We start from the raw sequence: 15,005 nt of genomic DNA on the forward strand, positions 1-15,005 counted from the left end.
GTGGCTTCCCAAGACATATTTTTCCAGCCTCAGTGTATGCTCCTAAAGCCAGGGACTATGACATACTCAAAAAATTATTTCAGCATCAAAAATAATACCATCCACAGAGCTGGAACTCAATTAATACTTGAATAAAGGCTTTGAAGAAGCCAAAAAGTAAATTATGCCATGGTCTATTGGATAAAACAGTCGGGGTGGGGCAAAAGGGTTCTTGAGTCCTCTCTCCTGGTAGTTCCAAAACCCCCACAGTCCCAGCACCTCTATTCCTGTTATGAAACTGTTGGATACTTTGACCATCTCAAGTATGTCTAGCAAAACTCAGGGCCATCTGGCACTGCATAGGAGCTTAAGATACCTTTTTTTTTTTTTTTTAAGTTGGAATTTAAGCCAAGTTTTTTGCCCTTGTGGTAATCACCACGTGCAGTTTCTGCACAGAGCAAGTCTGGGTTTTTCGCTGTCGTGTCCAGCAGGCTATGCTGTGCACAAAGAGAACACACCAGCAATGTTTGTGTGAAAGCAGATATCCTGTGTATCCCTAAATAAAGTGGAATAGAACGGAGCTCTCAGGATCTATAGTAATGCTGCTATGAACTCTGATTCAAAGGCACATTGCTTTCTCTTAAGGCATCGTAGGCTTAAACGTTTAGATTTAGTGATTAAAAGAAAGATTTATTACAGCGCAAGACTAGAAATTACACAAACATATGCAGCAACAAAGCATTAGGGACAACACTCATCTGGGAGCACGCTGGAAAACGTTACATGTTTCTCCTTTGGGCGCTGTGGTGACCGCTACCACCTTTACCCAGAGAATTGTGCGGACGAATGAAGGCCGACGGGTACCCACGCGGACCTAGAGGGCGCCTACCATCGGTGCGGAGCCCACCCACGCGGCCCGGCCAGGCCAGGCCCGGCACCACCGAGCGCGGACCTCCGGCGCATCCTAGAGCGGCCACACGCGGCCACAGCCCGCGGGGCACTTCCGCCCGCGCCGGCGCCGCCCGGTGGACGGCTGGGCCTTGCCGCGGGCCTGCGCCTCCCTCGGCTCCTGCCGCGGGCCTCGGGTAGTGGGTGAGTGGGACGGGGAGCGCCGGAGAGGGGCGGGCCAGGGTCTGCGCCGCCGTCTGTCCGCGTTCGCCTTGTGGGCCGAGCCGCGCGGGCGGGCGCGCTTCCTCCGGACTCGAGGGCCGGGCCGGAATGGAGGACCCAGGCCCGGGGAGCGCCCGGGAACGAGGACGCGCCTAGTCTGTCCTCCACGCCCCCCCCCCCCAAGGCGGGAGCCCCCGCCCACCCCTCCTTTGGGAAATTGACATTGATTTGAGGGCGAGCCTGGGCTCGCTGGTGGTCGGAGACCTGGCCTGTGGCCCTGACTCGGCGTTGGCATCTATTTGTCTCCGGGCCACGGTTCTTTCATTTCCAAAATGGAGGAAGGCAGTATGCGCCCTCCCTAGATCACAGGGTGATTGCAGGGTTGGCGCTGCCTGTATGGAAACTGGTTCTCAACCCGGCAGCCTTTAGAATCGTTTGGGAAGCCTTCCCAATGCTGAGTCCCCAGAATCACCAGGTGATTGGGATATCCTGCCCGGACGAGAACCACTGGCCGGGAGTGTCAGGTGACAGTACTGTGGTCGTGTGCTGTGCTCTCCACTGGAATGTGCACTTGGTCCAAGGTGGATCATAGCCATGAGAAAGCAAGTGGCTGGTTTTATGTTCAAGAAGACAGGGACCAAATCCGGTCTGGTCACATTGAATTCCTGGTGCATAGAATGGTGCATGCCACAAAACATGAACCATTGTAAATAAAGTAATTTCTGATTACTTTCCGACCTACTGGGTGGGTTTTGATCATTTGGCTCATTTTTTAACTTTTTATTGTGGAAACTTCCACACATTGAAACAAGATACTGTACCGAATTCCCAACTCTGTTGGGTGACTCTTATGCTCACCTCACGAGCTTAATTTGAAAGCAAATCTGAATGTTCCGTTTTGTCTATTAAATACTTGTTTGCGTTTATAAAACATAATAATTCCTTTTTAAAATATCAATTTAATAAGCATTTCATGTTACCATCTATCCAGTCAGTGTTTACATTTCCCCAGTTGTCTCTTTTTTCTCCCAGTTCTCTTTTTCATTCTGCCCAAATCCAGATCCAAACAAGCTACACATGACATTTGGTTGACATCTCTTATATTTCATTTAATCTCCTTATGCCATCCCTCTTTATTTTTTTTCCTCTGTATTTTACTTGTTGAAGCAACCTATTCATTTGTAACATTTCCTACGTACTGGATTTTGCTTCTTCCATTCCTGTGTTGTCCTTTAATAAACTGGTATTTAGGTTACAGGCTTTTTCAGATTTCAGGTCCTACTTTTTGGCAAGAAAACCTCATAGTGTTATTGTGTACCTCCTATTGCAGCCCACCAGGAGTTACATAAGGTCTTGTTTCTCTTTGTGGTGTTAAGATTGGTCAGTGGGCCTTTTCTGTACAAATCGCACTGCAGGGTAACTAAATAATTGGCCAGAGATTTACAGAAGGATGCCAACTAATAACTTCAGAAGGAATGAGAGAATGTCACCTTTTGGCAACCTCTAGTGAAATAACCCAGGCAATGATTAGTGGTTGTTAAACATCAGGAAGAGAGACATTCAGACAGCATGTGCTTCCTGATGGGAGTACCCAATACCATGTAAACAAGCATTCTTGGATAAATACTTATGAAATATTCTTGGATATGAATGTGGGTGGTGAATATAAACCAAGATTGGCCATGAGTTGATACTTGTTGAAGCTTGGTGATGGTCATGTGGTAATGCATTATACTAATCTCTCTACTTTTCTATGTGTTTGAAATTTTTCAAAATAAAATTTTATTTTGTTAAGTTTGGCTAATTGGCCAGTGAATTCAGGTCAGCCTGATCCATCCATTATAGTTCTCCATGAGCCTTTCACTAAGTGATTCTCAACCAGACTGCACATTAGAATCACAGGGGAAGAATTTTTTTTTAAAATACTAAAACACATGTCTCACTTGCAGAATTTCCTTTTTAATTGTTCTGGGATGGAACCCAATTATTGATATGTCTTAAAAGCTCTCCAGGTGATTCTAATATGCTCTTGAGTTCTGTACCATTGGCCTAGATCCATTATTTGTTAGGGATTGCAGAGTGATTATATTTTATTATTCCTTCTGCATTTATTAGCTTTTAAAATGTTTGACTTTCTATATTGTGTTATTCCCATCTCTGTTGCAAACTGCAATCCAACAGGAAAGCCTCTGCAAATTACCTAATTATCAGAGGAATGCTTGATTTTGGAAGTAGAAGTGTGGAGTAACACATGGAAGGGACAGTAGCATAACCTAAAGCCTGTGCATGAATTGGAGAGATGTACCATCTGTGTGGGTGAGGTGGGGGGGGCGGGGGGGGGTTGGGAGGGCTGACTGTGTCCCCAAACGGAAAGGAAGATTCGGTGATGTGTAGTTAGAAAAGTATGTTCGGCCTTGTGACCCATTTCTTTTTAATAATCAGTATTAAATAAATGAAATAAACATTGAAAATAGAGTCATCAGATGCTGCTCATTGCAATGAAAACCAATCCAAAGATTTAAAAGAAAACTTAATGACCACTCCCCACCATCACCATTTTAATCACTCCTGAGATAACCAATGTTAACAATATGCTGTGTATCCTTACACACAGACTTTCTCTCTCATATAAATGCAGAGGTTTGGGGCATTGTTGTAAAAATGATGTTGTAAAAATCTGTAACTTTTCTCATTGTCGTCCCTCCAGGACAAGAGTTACAGAGCTGACTTAACTGCAGAATAAATAGTTGATGGTAGGAATGTACAGTAAAATATTCAGTCATTGTCCTGGTGAAATATATTCAGACCGTGTCCAAATTTTAGCCACCTTAAAAGTACCACCAGAAACATTGTACATAGGTCCTTTATTTCTATAGGGTCGATTCCCCAAAATAGGGTGGCTGAGTTAAAATGTACTGTTAATAGCATCATTATTATTGGTAATATATATTGCCAAATTGCGCTCCCAAACATAAAAGCAGTTTACACCTCTGCCAGTAGTAACATATGAGAATACCCATTTCCCCCTGTGTTCTACCTATTCATTCTTCCCTCCTTCCCCCCCAAACCACTCTCAACCACTGGTCTTTTACTGTCTTCATAGTTTTACCTTTTCCAGAACATTACATAGTTGGGATTCGATTACAGTTTTTAATTGACTGGATCTGGCAGTTTTTTAACTTGTTTGTTTTTGTACGTGTGAGCAGCCATCCAAGGTTTGGTAACTTGTGGTTTTAACTCACTAAGAGTTATTCAAATCTTACTTGGGATTTCTGTATAAGAACCCACTGTCTTCTGAATAACGAAAAGATAAATGAACAGTAAATCTCACAACGACCTGTTTTTGGTGATATCGAGCAGTGATGTGTAATAATCCCTGGGTAATCTTTTCATTGTAGGGTGGAAGATGTCTATGGATGTGACATTTCTGGGTACGGGTGCAGCATACCCATCCCCAACCCGGGGTGCCTCTGCTCTGGTCCTTCGGTGTGAGGGCGAGTGCTGGCTCTTTGACTGTGGGGAGGGAACTCAGACACAGCTGATGAAAAGCCAACTTAAAGCAGGTTAGTGTGCATTCAACTCTCTCACCAAGACTATCTCTTACTCTGCTTCATTTTCTTGGCTCTCCTTGAGGCTTTTGCTCAGAAACAGCCCTCACAGTTGCATCCCACTTCAGTGCTAGAGCCCTGGCAAGGTTTGGAAGACCCTCAGGCATCCAGCCTCCCCCACTGAACTTTATCTACTTGTTTGTACTGTAAATGTTGAGAGCAAGGATTTATATAGGGTTAGGGGGTGGAGGATGGGTTGGGATACATGAGGCATATTAGATGGATACTATGCAAGCAAAGGAACAGTGTACATGATTCCACCAGGAGATGGTTGTCAGTATCACGAGAAGATACAAAGAGTAATAGACATTCAGAAGAGTGAGGTGTTCTTTTTCATGTGAGGTTATCAGGGTAGGCCTCTCACAGAAGGTGACCTGTGAGTCGTTGAAGGAGGTAGAGGGATTTGCTGGGCTGGGGAGATGAACATGCAAAGGCCCAGCACCAGGGAGACTGAGGAGTACAGTGGCGCAAAGCCTTGGCCTAGAGTCAGACCAACCTGGGTTGCAGTCCCAGCAGTGTCTTGGCTTTTGGCCTTAGCAGATCAACAAACTTAAGGCTTATTTTCCTTATCTTTTTTTTTTTTTAATGTTATGTATTTTTGAGAGAGAAAGAGAGAGAGAGACAACACGCATGAGCAAAGGAGGGGCACAGAGAGAGGGAGACATAGAATCTGAAGCAGGCTCCAGGCTCTGAGCTGTCAGCATAGAGCCCGACATGGGCCTCGAACTCACATGCTACAAGATCATGACCTGAGCCGAAGTCTGAAACTTAACCGACTGAGCCCCTTATCTTAAAACGTGGATAGAAACTCAACTCAAGTCAGCTTAAAAGGGGTGTTGTAAAAATTACGTAAAATAATCCCCTTTCTGTGTGGTTGTTTCTTTCTCATCAGTTAAAGCTTAGCTCAGATGCCATCTCCTCAGAGACTTTCCCTGAACCCCTGGAGTTCAGTAATTCCTCGTTCTTCTCAGGCATTTTACTGCTTTGTGCTATTTTTATTGACTTCTTAGCATCAATATCTAAAATTGTTATTTAAATAGTTGTTTCTGTGTTTGCTGTATTTTCCCTGTATGATAAAGTAAGCCCAAGGATCATTTATATCCTTAGTAGATGCCTAGTAAATATCTGATCAGTTAACGCATGAATAAGGTGTTCAGCACTTAGTATGGTTCCTCTCACTGCATCTTGTTAACTGGAAGTTATTGAAATTATTCCTCTGATTCATCACAGTGTGTGGCATTGATGGCTATAAGAAAGTTAGTTCTAGCGTCCAGGGATCTCTTAGTCTAGTGGTGGGAACTGATGTGTAAGTAGTCATAATGTAATGTGATAAAGAGAATAATGGATCTGTTTTCTAAATACTTTTGGAGCACAAAGGGGACGTTAACTGTGTGTTCAGAGAAAGCATCCCAGAGATGGTAATAGTACAGCTAGGATCTAAGTGATGATTAGAAGTTTCTCTGGGGAGAAAAGCAGGGATGGACTTTCAAGGAACAGAAAAAGTGATCAAGAAGTAATCGAGTTTCTAGGAGAGAAGTGACATGTTTGGCCAGGATAAATGAGAGGTAAAAATGCTGAAAAAGTGAGGGCAGATTATGAAGTTCTCTGTGGTTTGCTAAGGTATTTGGACCTTCTTATTCTGTTGGCAGTAAGGAACCATTAAAAGTTTTTAAGAAGGGGAATGATATGGTCTGATTTATGTGTTAGGGACAGAGTTTTCTCGTGGCAGATGTACTGGGAGAGACCAGTGTTAAGGCAGTTGCATTCATCTGAGAGAAGAGAGAGAGGATGAGGGTGTAGGGATAGGGATGAAGATGAGACTCAATTTAAGAAATACTTGTAGACCTAGCAGGGAGTGGGTGACTGACTGAATGTCTAGGATGTGAAGAAGTGAAGGATTATTCCAAGTTACAAGGATGGTGTCTGAGACCTAAACAGGGAGACAGGAAAGGAGCTGTTGGAGGAAGGAACTAATGCATTTCACTTAGGACTCGTGGCCTTCAGGTGTACACAGTTCAGCCTAAGACCCTGAGGTCTTAGTATAGCAGGTACTATACTTTATTTCCCTTGGGTCACACAGAGGTTCCTTTCATGAGAACTCTCAGGGAGGAGCAGGCTGGCGTGGAGGCAGTAATACCCCATTTTAGAGAGTAGGGGTTGAGGTGGTGGGATGATTAAAACAGAAACAAGAAACTGTTAAGTGTGGGTACTAGAGGTGTGGGTGTGGGGATTAGTCGTTACTTTTTATTTAATACCTGTGTCAGTTACCAATGCTGTATCACAGATTACAAATTTAGTGTCTTACTGCTTTTATTGTCTCATAGTTTCTGTGGGTCAGGGAGTTTGGGCCTGGGTTGGCTGGCTTCTCTGCGTCAAGGTCTCACTGGGTTGCATTCTGTATTTGGCTGGGGCTGAGGTCTCATCAGAGGCTCATCTGGGGAAGAATCTGCTTCAGAGCTCACATAGGTTGTTGGCAGGACTAAGGCTGCCTCAGCCCCTAGAGGTCTCCTCCAGTTCCTGATCATGTGAGTTTCTCCTTTGTGGTAGCTCGATTCCTTACTGCCATCCAAGGGCAAAGAAACTCCAGAGCAAGTCTGCTAGCAAGGTGGAGTCTTATAACATAATCACCATAATCACACTGCATCCCTGTGCCATATTTTACTGGTTAGAAACAGTTTGCAAGTCCCACCTACACTCAAGGAGAAGAAATTGTGAAAGGATATGAATATCAGGAGCCAGGGGCCATGGGTACCACCTCACGTCTATCTGTTATAGTACCTTTCTCTAATATTTTATATTTTGTAGCTATTTTATATATGTTTTAAGTAAACATTTTGCAAAGCTAAGCCTCATAAAAAATAAATAAAGTCTAAGGGAATCTTTAGTTTACTAAATTCGTATTGGCTAGAAAGATTACTGGCTTCAGAGAGGAGGGTGAGATGGTAATCCTAGAATATTATCTATGACTCTTTAGCATTTCAAAAGCCCTCAGTCTCAAACTGGAATGCAGCACCCTCAATTCATCTCGGTTACTCTCAACCCAATGAGGACCTGTTATTTGATTCATTGAAACCCTGTCAGCTTATACTCCTCCACTTATGAGTTTTGTAAGGAAGTGCTCTCTGTTTATCTAAACACACTTCTTTTAAGCTTCCTTGGCCCTAATGTGCAAGCATCTGATTAACAAGTAATAGGTTTGTCATGTCTTATTTCTTTCATAATTTTAAAGAGTGAGCTTAAGCTTTTCTTCTTTTTCCCTTAAAAATGATTATGAAAAGGGGGCGCCTGGGTGGCTCAGTTGGTTAAGCGACAGACTTCGGCTCAGGTCATGATCTCGCAGTTTGTGAGTTCGAGACCCACGTCGGGCTCTGTGCTGACAGCTCAGAGCCTGGAGCCTACTTCAGATTCTATGTCTCCCCTTCTCTCTACCCCTCCCCTGCTCACGCTCTGTGTCTGTCTCTCAATAATAAATAAACGTTAAACAATTTTTTTTAATGATTATAAAAAGTATTACAAAAGTATGATGAAAAAATGTTTATAAAAAGTATACTTAGGGAGCACCTAGCTGGCTCACTGAGAGGAACATGCAACTTCTTGATCTCGGGGTCATGAGTTCGAGCCCCACGCTTGGTGTAGAGGTTACTTAAGTAAATAAATAAAGACATTTTAAAAAGTGTACATTCTCATTGTAAAAATTCAAACAAAGCAGAAAAAGATTAAAAAAGCCTAAAATCCCCCTTATAGGTAAATATTTTATAGATGTATATATGTTAAAGGTATAGGTATATTTGGTGTGTGTGTGTGTGTGTGTGTGTGTGTGTGTGTGTGTACAATTTTGCATAAACAGTATCATGTTAGGTGTAACCTGCTTTTTTTTTTTCAACTGAACAATAATATATTGCAGATATTTTCCTATGGCAGTAAGTATAACTGTGTCATCACTTAGGGGATCCTTAGAATTCCACTTCTCTATGGATGGCATATTCCCCTGTAATTTTCTTGTTCGCAAGTGAAAGGAAATTCATGCACTTTGCTTTCTTCATTTGATAGCATCCCCTAAATTTGATAATTGAGGTTGCTATTCCTTCTCCTTCTGAAATCAAGTTTCTTGAAATGAAATGTTTGTCTTCCCTGAACCTGTGATAACTGTGGGAAGCAATTTTGACTTACTTAATTTGTCTCACTTGCTTTGGACTCACAGATTGTTTTGGTGTTCAGTTTTGGCTTTGTTTTACACCAGATAGGGAGAGGGCCCAAAAAGTCTCACTTGGCAGTTTTAAGGTCAACGTGGAGATCATGACTCAATAGCCATTCTAGTTATCTAGTTCTTTTGTCTGCAGAGGCCTCAGGTCACACTTATGTGTGTCTTGGCAGCTCGGACAGCAGGAAGGGGGGTGATGAATGGGTTCCAAGAAGTCAAAAGACAGCAACAACAGGGACTAAAAAGAGAAAACAAAAAGGAGCATACTGAGGATACTTCTGGAGTGCCTCAGGGTTCTCCAGATCTCAGATCAGCCTCTGCCCAACTGTTGTTCTCTGCCATGGGGCCTGGGTTTGATGTATTAACTCAGGAAAGACTTACTTGGAGAACACTTTCGCCTTGATGTCACAGGATAAATCACATTACAATAAACTATTCCTGTTCTTTTATGGTATCAAATACTTGAAATAGATGGGCCATGAGCTAGGAGCAGAAGCCTCTGTTATACTAAAATTGTGTTAATTGGGATTGTTACTTTTAAAATGCCTTGTGGCGCATCTCAGAGAAATGCTAATGTGGCATCATGCCACATACCAGCAGTAGATTCAGTTTACCATTGATGAATTCAAGTTACGACCTAAGCCAATATGTACTGAAAAAGCCATTGTGTTAGCTCACGTTGAAAAGAAGGCATGGGCACATGTACGTTGACATAATACCATAGGAGATCTGCCCTCTGATCTACATTCTAGCACCTATTGCCCACCTTCCCTCTGGGTTCTTCACCGCTTTCCTCTCCTGTGTCCTCCTTTCCCCCTCCTGTTTCATCAGCTTCTTTTTCCTCCTCCCCCTTCAACCTCACTCAGACAGGCAGGCTCTGTCTTGGTTAATTCATCTCTGTCCAGTGCAGAGGGTCCTTACACGGCAGTTTTGGGTTCAGGCATTGGTCCAGTTGGAGCCTGGGGAACATTTGTTTTGCTGGAGGTATGTATTTTTTATTCTCAGAGGGAACAGTAGAGGGCACTGTAACTGTCAGATGCTTTTGACGTTTGAGGCCTATCTAGTTTAAGTGAACTATTTTGGTACACTTTTTGTGTCCCTTTTCTTGCTTGCTTGCTTGCTTTCTGGCTTTCTGTCTGTCTTTTAAATTTTTTTTGAGGTTTATTCATTTTTCAGAGACAGACAAAGCATGAGTGGGGGAGGGGCAGAGAGAGAGGGAGACATAGAATCTGAAGCAGGCTCCATGGTCTGAGCTGTCAGCACAGAGCCTGACACGGGGCTCGAATCCACGGACTATGAGATCATGACCTGAGCTGAAGTCAGACGCTTAACCAACTGAGCCACTCAGGTGCCCCTGTTTCCCTTTGCTTTGCTTTGCTTTGCTTTGCTTCGCTTCGCTTCGCTTCGCTTCGCTTCGCTTCGCTTCGCTTCGCTTTGCTTTGCTTTGCTTTGCTTTGCTTTGCTTTGCTTTGCTTCGCTTCGCTTCGCTTTGCTTTGCTTTGCTATCACACTCTTTGTTTCCCTTTTCTTCCCTTTTCTTTTTCTATTTCCTTTCTTTCTGTAAGAAGATATGTAGGAAAATACTCTTAAAACTGCAATACTATGTAAATTGAAGATGCTTTATGAAAAAAGTTACATCTAGATCTTGTTAAAACATAAAGCCTGTCTTGCTTCTGAAATCATGTAGAAAAATATAAAGAAATACGTTTATGGTAATAAATAGAATTCTAAATTCATTTTGCTGCTTTCTATGTAAGTTGTTACACATGTTTCAAGTAGCTTTGTATAGGTTTTTATTTCTGGAAAAACTCCCAAATTTTTTTCTCTGCCTCAATCAAAAGGGAGAATTACCAAGATTTTCATCACACATCTTCATGGAGACCATTTCTTTGGCCTTCCTGGCCTCCTCTGCACAATCAGCCTGCAGAGTGGCTCTGTGGTTACCAAACAGCCTATTGAAATCTATGGCCCTGCCGGGCTTCGGGACTTTATCTGGAGAACCATGGAACTCTCTCACACAGAGCTGGTCTTCCCTTACGTGGTCCATGAGCTGGTGCCTACAGCAGATCAGTGTCCAACAGAAGAACTAAAAGAATTTATGCACGTGAATAAAACAGACAGTCTTCCCAAAGAGGGACAAGGAAGAACTATCCTACTAGACTCAGAAGAAAACTCATACCTTCTGGTTGATGATGAACAGTTTGTTGTAAAAGCATTTCGCCTCTTTCACCGAATTCCCTCCTTTGGGTTTTCAGTCGTAGAGAAGAAACGACCAGGTAAACTCAATGCACAGAAACTGAAAGACCTCGGTAAGTGGTTTTCTTTCTTCTTCTTTTTCTTCTTATCAGTTGAGCTGTTGTTAGCTGAAGCTGTTAGAAGTGTCATAATAACCTTCCTTTCCTTTCTCCCAGGCCCGAAACTGACATTTCTCCACTTATTTCTTTTGCCCAAAGTCTGCTTATTAAGGGAAATTCTTGAGGGCAAAAGATGCTATTCAGACCAAAATCCAAATATATACTTGAATCCTTTTCTCTTCAGCTCCCTGGATCCACATTTTTAGTCTCTCTTATCTTCAGCTAATGCTATCTTGCTTGGGAGGGTGGTTGTTGTTGTCCTAGGTCTAGGCTTTTATTTTTTCATGTCTTCCTTTTGAAATATGCTTTCAGTGACATCTTTGGCCTGAGAATTTTTGCCAGAGTTCTTAACCTTGCAACTGCAACCAGCTACTTTTCTTTGTTTCAGGATTTTCTTTCTTTATCAACTTTGCCTACTCATTCAACCTGGATTAAATTAATTTGATGTTCAGAATACTATGTCTCAATTGTTTTACATGCCTGGGTTCATCATAGGTGGAAACAAGCATACAGAGATAGACTTGGGCCCCATCTGAGGCTGTGTACCTCCTCCCTGCCAGGCCATCAAGCATGAGAGGATCTTCAGCACCTCTCTGGAAGCAGTGTCCAGGTCCTTTATACCTCCAGCATCACCACCTTCCTTGTCATGGCCATGTAGACCCTATAAAAAGCATGAGGGTATCTTCCGTAGATTTGTTTCTTTTTTCTTTTAAATTTACTTGTTTTTGAGAGAGAGAGAGAGAGACAGAGTGCGAGCAGGGAGGGAAAGAGACAGGGAGGGAGACGCAGAATCTGAAGCAGGCTCCAGGCTCCGAGCTGTCAGCACAGAGCCCAACATGGGGCTCGAACTCATAAGCTCTGAGATCATGACCTGAGCTGAATTCAGACACTTAACCGACTGAGCCACCCAGGTGCCCCTAGATTTGTTTCTTTATGCAAACTCTTCCTTCCTCCTCAACTAAAACAAAACGCTAAATAATGAGGAAAAGTGACTTAGGCCAAAGGTATTTTTATTATCTAAAAGCTGTGGAAATACTATTATATTGGGAAACTTTAAATATGATGTATGCTGGAATTAGCGAACACATTCTATTTGTTTATAGGTATTGTTCAGAGTGATGATCATCAGGTGTTGTTCTATATTAACGTAAGATAATTAATATAAGTTTTACCAAACCTAATTTGGTAAACATGGAACTGCCCTGCCTACGAAGAAGATTATGTATGATTGCCAGAAGTTCTCCTTGATCTTGTGATCCAAACAATCCCCTCAAACAATTTTTTTTATTAAGTTAGTCAGTTTGTAGGTACTTTGTCATTATTTAAATGGACTCGTTAAATTTACTCAAAAGATGAGCTTGTTAAGTAAAGCGGCCTCAAAAACTGTTATTCCTGTTCACAGCCGAGAATCAAAGCTGATAGCTTGACCCTAAGAAGGTCTTAGTGGGACTTAAAAGCTTAAAGCTCATCTGACATGTGTGCTTGGGAAATGTTTTAAGTACTAGGGCATCACTAACATCAATAGCCAACACTGAACTTTTAAAAATGTATAAATATTCCAGCTTTCCACAAGTAGTAAAATATTTATAACGATTATGAAAAGAATTGGATGCCTTTTCCATTTTGGTGCTGTTAAAACAGACTCTCTTAACAAGTCATAAATTCCATTCCCATGATGTGGTGTTATCTGCCTCCATCATTAGGTGTGCCGCCAGGTCCTGCCTATGGGAAGCTGAAAAATGGAATTTCTGTTGTTCTGGAAAACGGAGTTACAATTTCTCCCCAAGATGTCTTAAAAAAGCCTATTGTTGGAAGAAAAATCTGCATTTTGGGTGACTGTTCTGGGGTTGTGGGTGACGGAGGAGTGAAGCTGTGCTTTGAAGCAGACCTGTTGATCCATGAAGCGACCCTAGATGATGCCCAGATGGACAAAGCAAAGGAGCACGGCCACAGCACACCACAGATGGCAGCAGCATTTGCAAAGTTGTGCCAAGCAAAGAGGCTAGTTCTGACTCACTTCAGTCAGAGGTACAAGCCAGTTGCCTTGGCCAGAGAAGGAGAAACAGATGGGATTGTAGAACTGAAAAAGCAAGCCGAATCAGTGTTAGATCTCCAAGAAGTGACTCTAGCAGAAGACTTTATGGTGATTGGCATTCCGATCAAGAAATGAAACCCGGGTTCTGGAATACATACTGACATGTCCGTGAATATGTTCCTGAGCCAACAGCCAAGTTGGTTGTTGTAGTTGGAGGTTGTGCTTCTAGTTTTGGTCTGAAATTATTTGGGTCCTAACCACCCTAAAAAAGGGTAGAGCTGCATTGCTGAGCTGATTCAGCAGTGACAGGGAGCAAGCTTTTGGATAATAAATCATTTTAAAAAGAAAAAACCAGCATCCTTCTTAAAGCCCAAATTTGACAAAACGATAACCTGTTCAGGTATACTTTTTGTTCTGTGGCTGCTGCCTCAGGTGTAAGCCAGTACCCCCATGCAATCCTGGGCTTAGCTTCTGCCCGGGTTGATCGCTGTTGTCGGCACAGTATATAGGGATTGGCCCTTTGGGCTAAAAATGGTATTTTGGCAGTTTGTTGAATCTGTTCATATTATTAACAGAATACAGAGAAATGTAATGAGACATTGGACATGCAGGATTGAAGGTAGCATATTAAATCTGTATTTGTTTGCTGGAATACTGAATGCAGGATCAAGGTAGGTGTTTATCTTCAGTCGTTGTTTTATGGAACTTTCTGCTTTGCTGTAAACCTGTGGGTCTCGGCTGGGGGTGATACCACTCCCTTAGAAATTATGGGGATGTTTCTTGTCAAAATGACTCGGGGGCTGGAGAGGGGTACTACTAGAATTTAGTCAGTAGGGACCAGGGATGCTAGATACTAAAAAATTTGAGTCCTGTACAGTGAAAAATTATCTCCCCCCAAAATGCAAATCTCAGGCCTTTTGAAATACACAGCAAGTTAAAACCTATACTCCCAATGTAAATATACTTTGTCAAAATTAGTGATGTGAATTGAACTACTGGGTAAGTCAAATTCTGCAGAAAGCATTAAAAACCTAGCTACATGAAGGTATGGGGATTGGAATGTTATATCAAATATTATTTGACAGAAATGAGCCATGAACTGGAACTTATGAATCTGGAGGTAAAGAAATGATATCTATTAAACCGAAGTTTAATTTATGTGTCCCTATTAATTAATAATTCTTTGAGCACAGTTTCAATAAGCTAGCTTTTCTTCCTTCTTCCTTCTATCTGCCACAGTGTTTCTCAAAATGGGTTACATGGAAAGCTAGTCTCAAGCATAGATTCATTCAGAAGGATTTCCTAATCACATTAGTTTGGGGAACACTTTATGTTGTGTGTCCCTCTGTAGGTGTTCTAGTTCTCATCAATATATTAAAAACTGTACTGCTTGAGTGATAACAAACCAGTCTTTGGTGCCAGAAAGACTGATTTCAGAGTCCCAATTCTGTACCTTATGGTGGTACCTTTGTGGCCTGGTGCAGATTACTTACTCCCTGTCAGCTTCAGCTTGCCTTTTCCTTTTCCTTTTCCTTTTCCTTTTCCTTTTCCTTTTCCTTTTCCTTTTCCTTTTCCTTTTCCTTTTCCTTTTCCTTTTCCTTTTCCTTTTCCTTTCCATTTATTTTGAGAGAGGGAGCGTGAGAACGGGGAAGGGGCAGAGAGAGAGGAGAGAGAGAAAATCCCACGTAGGCTGCCTGTTGCCAGCACAGAGCCCGACG

At 42.4% G+C, this 15,005-nt stretch overlaps 2 protein-coding genes across 2 annotated transcripts in view; both read left to right on the forward strand.

Moving 5' to 3' along the window:
• The first annotated feature begins 947 nt into the window (after positions 1-947).
• On the forward strand, positions 948-14,445 carry ELAC1 (elaC ribonuclease Z 1). Its single transcript, XM_003995200.4, has 4 exons — positions 948-1,071; positions 4,488-4,652; positions 10,740-11,207; positions 12,956-14,445. Exons 2-4 carry the CDS (start codon positions 4,496-4,498, stop codon positions 13,420-13,422), a joined length of 1,092 nt encoding a protein of 363 aa, XP_003995249.2. The 5' UTR covers positions 948-1,071; positions 4,488-4,495; the 3' UTR covers positions 13,423-14,445.
• Positions 4,529-15,005, forward strand: part of SMAD4 (SMAD family member 4) — a 109,630-nt gene continuing 99,153 nt past the window's right edge. The window contains exon 1 of the mRNA XM_019815278.3: positions 4,529-4,652. The gene's annotated coding sequence lies outside the window, so the exon portion shown is untranslated. The remainder of the gene's footprint in view (positions 4,653-15,005) is intronic.

The sequence above is a fragment of the Felis catus genome, chromosome D3 (genome assembly GCF_018350175.1).
Source record: "Felis catus isolate Fca126 chromosome D3, F.catus_Fca126_mat1.0, whole genome shotgun sequence".
Lineage (NCBI taxonomy): Eukaryota > Metazoa > Chordata > Mammalia > Carnivora > Felidae > Felis > Felis catus.

Bases quoted from the DNA above. Each gene is read 5' to 3' on its own strand.
- ELAC1 (XM_003995200.4), top strand. From the start codon at position 4,496: ATGTCTATGGATGTGACATTTCTGGGTACGGGTGCAGCATACCCATCC. The intron at 4,653-10,739 runs GTTAGTGTGCAT...CTCAATCAAAAG, and splicing joins GAAAAGCCAACTTAAAGCAG to GGAGAATTACCAAGATTTTC. The intron at 11,208-12,955 runs GTAAGTGGTTTT...CTCCATCATTAG, and splicing joins ACAGAAACTGAAAGACCTCG to GTGTGCCGCCAGGTCCTGCC.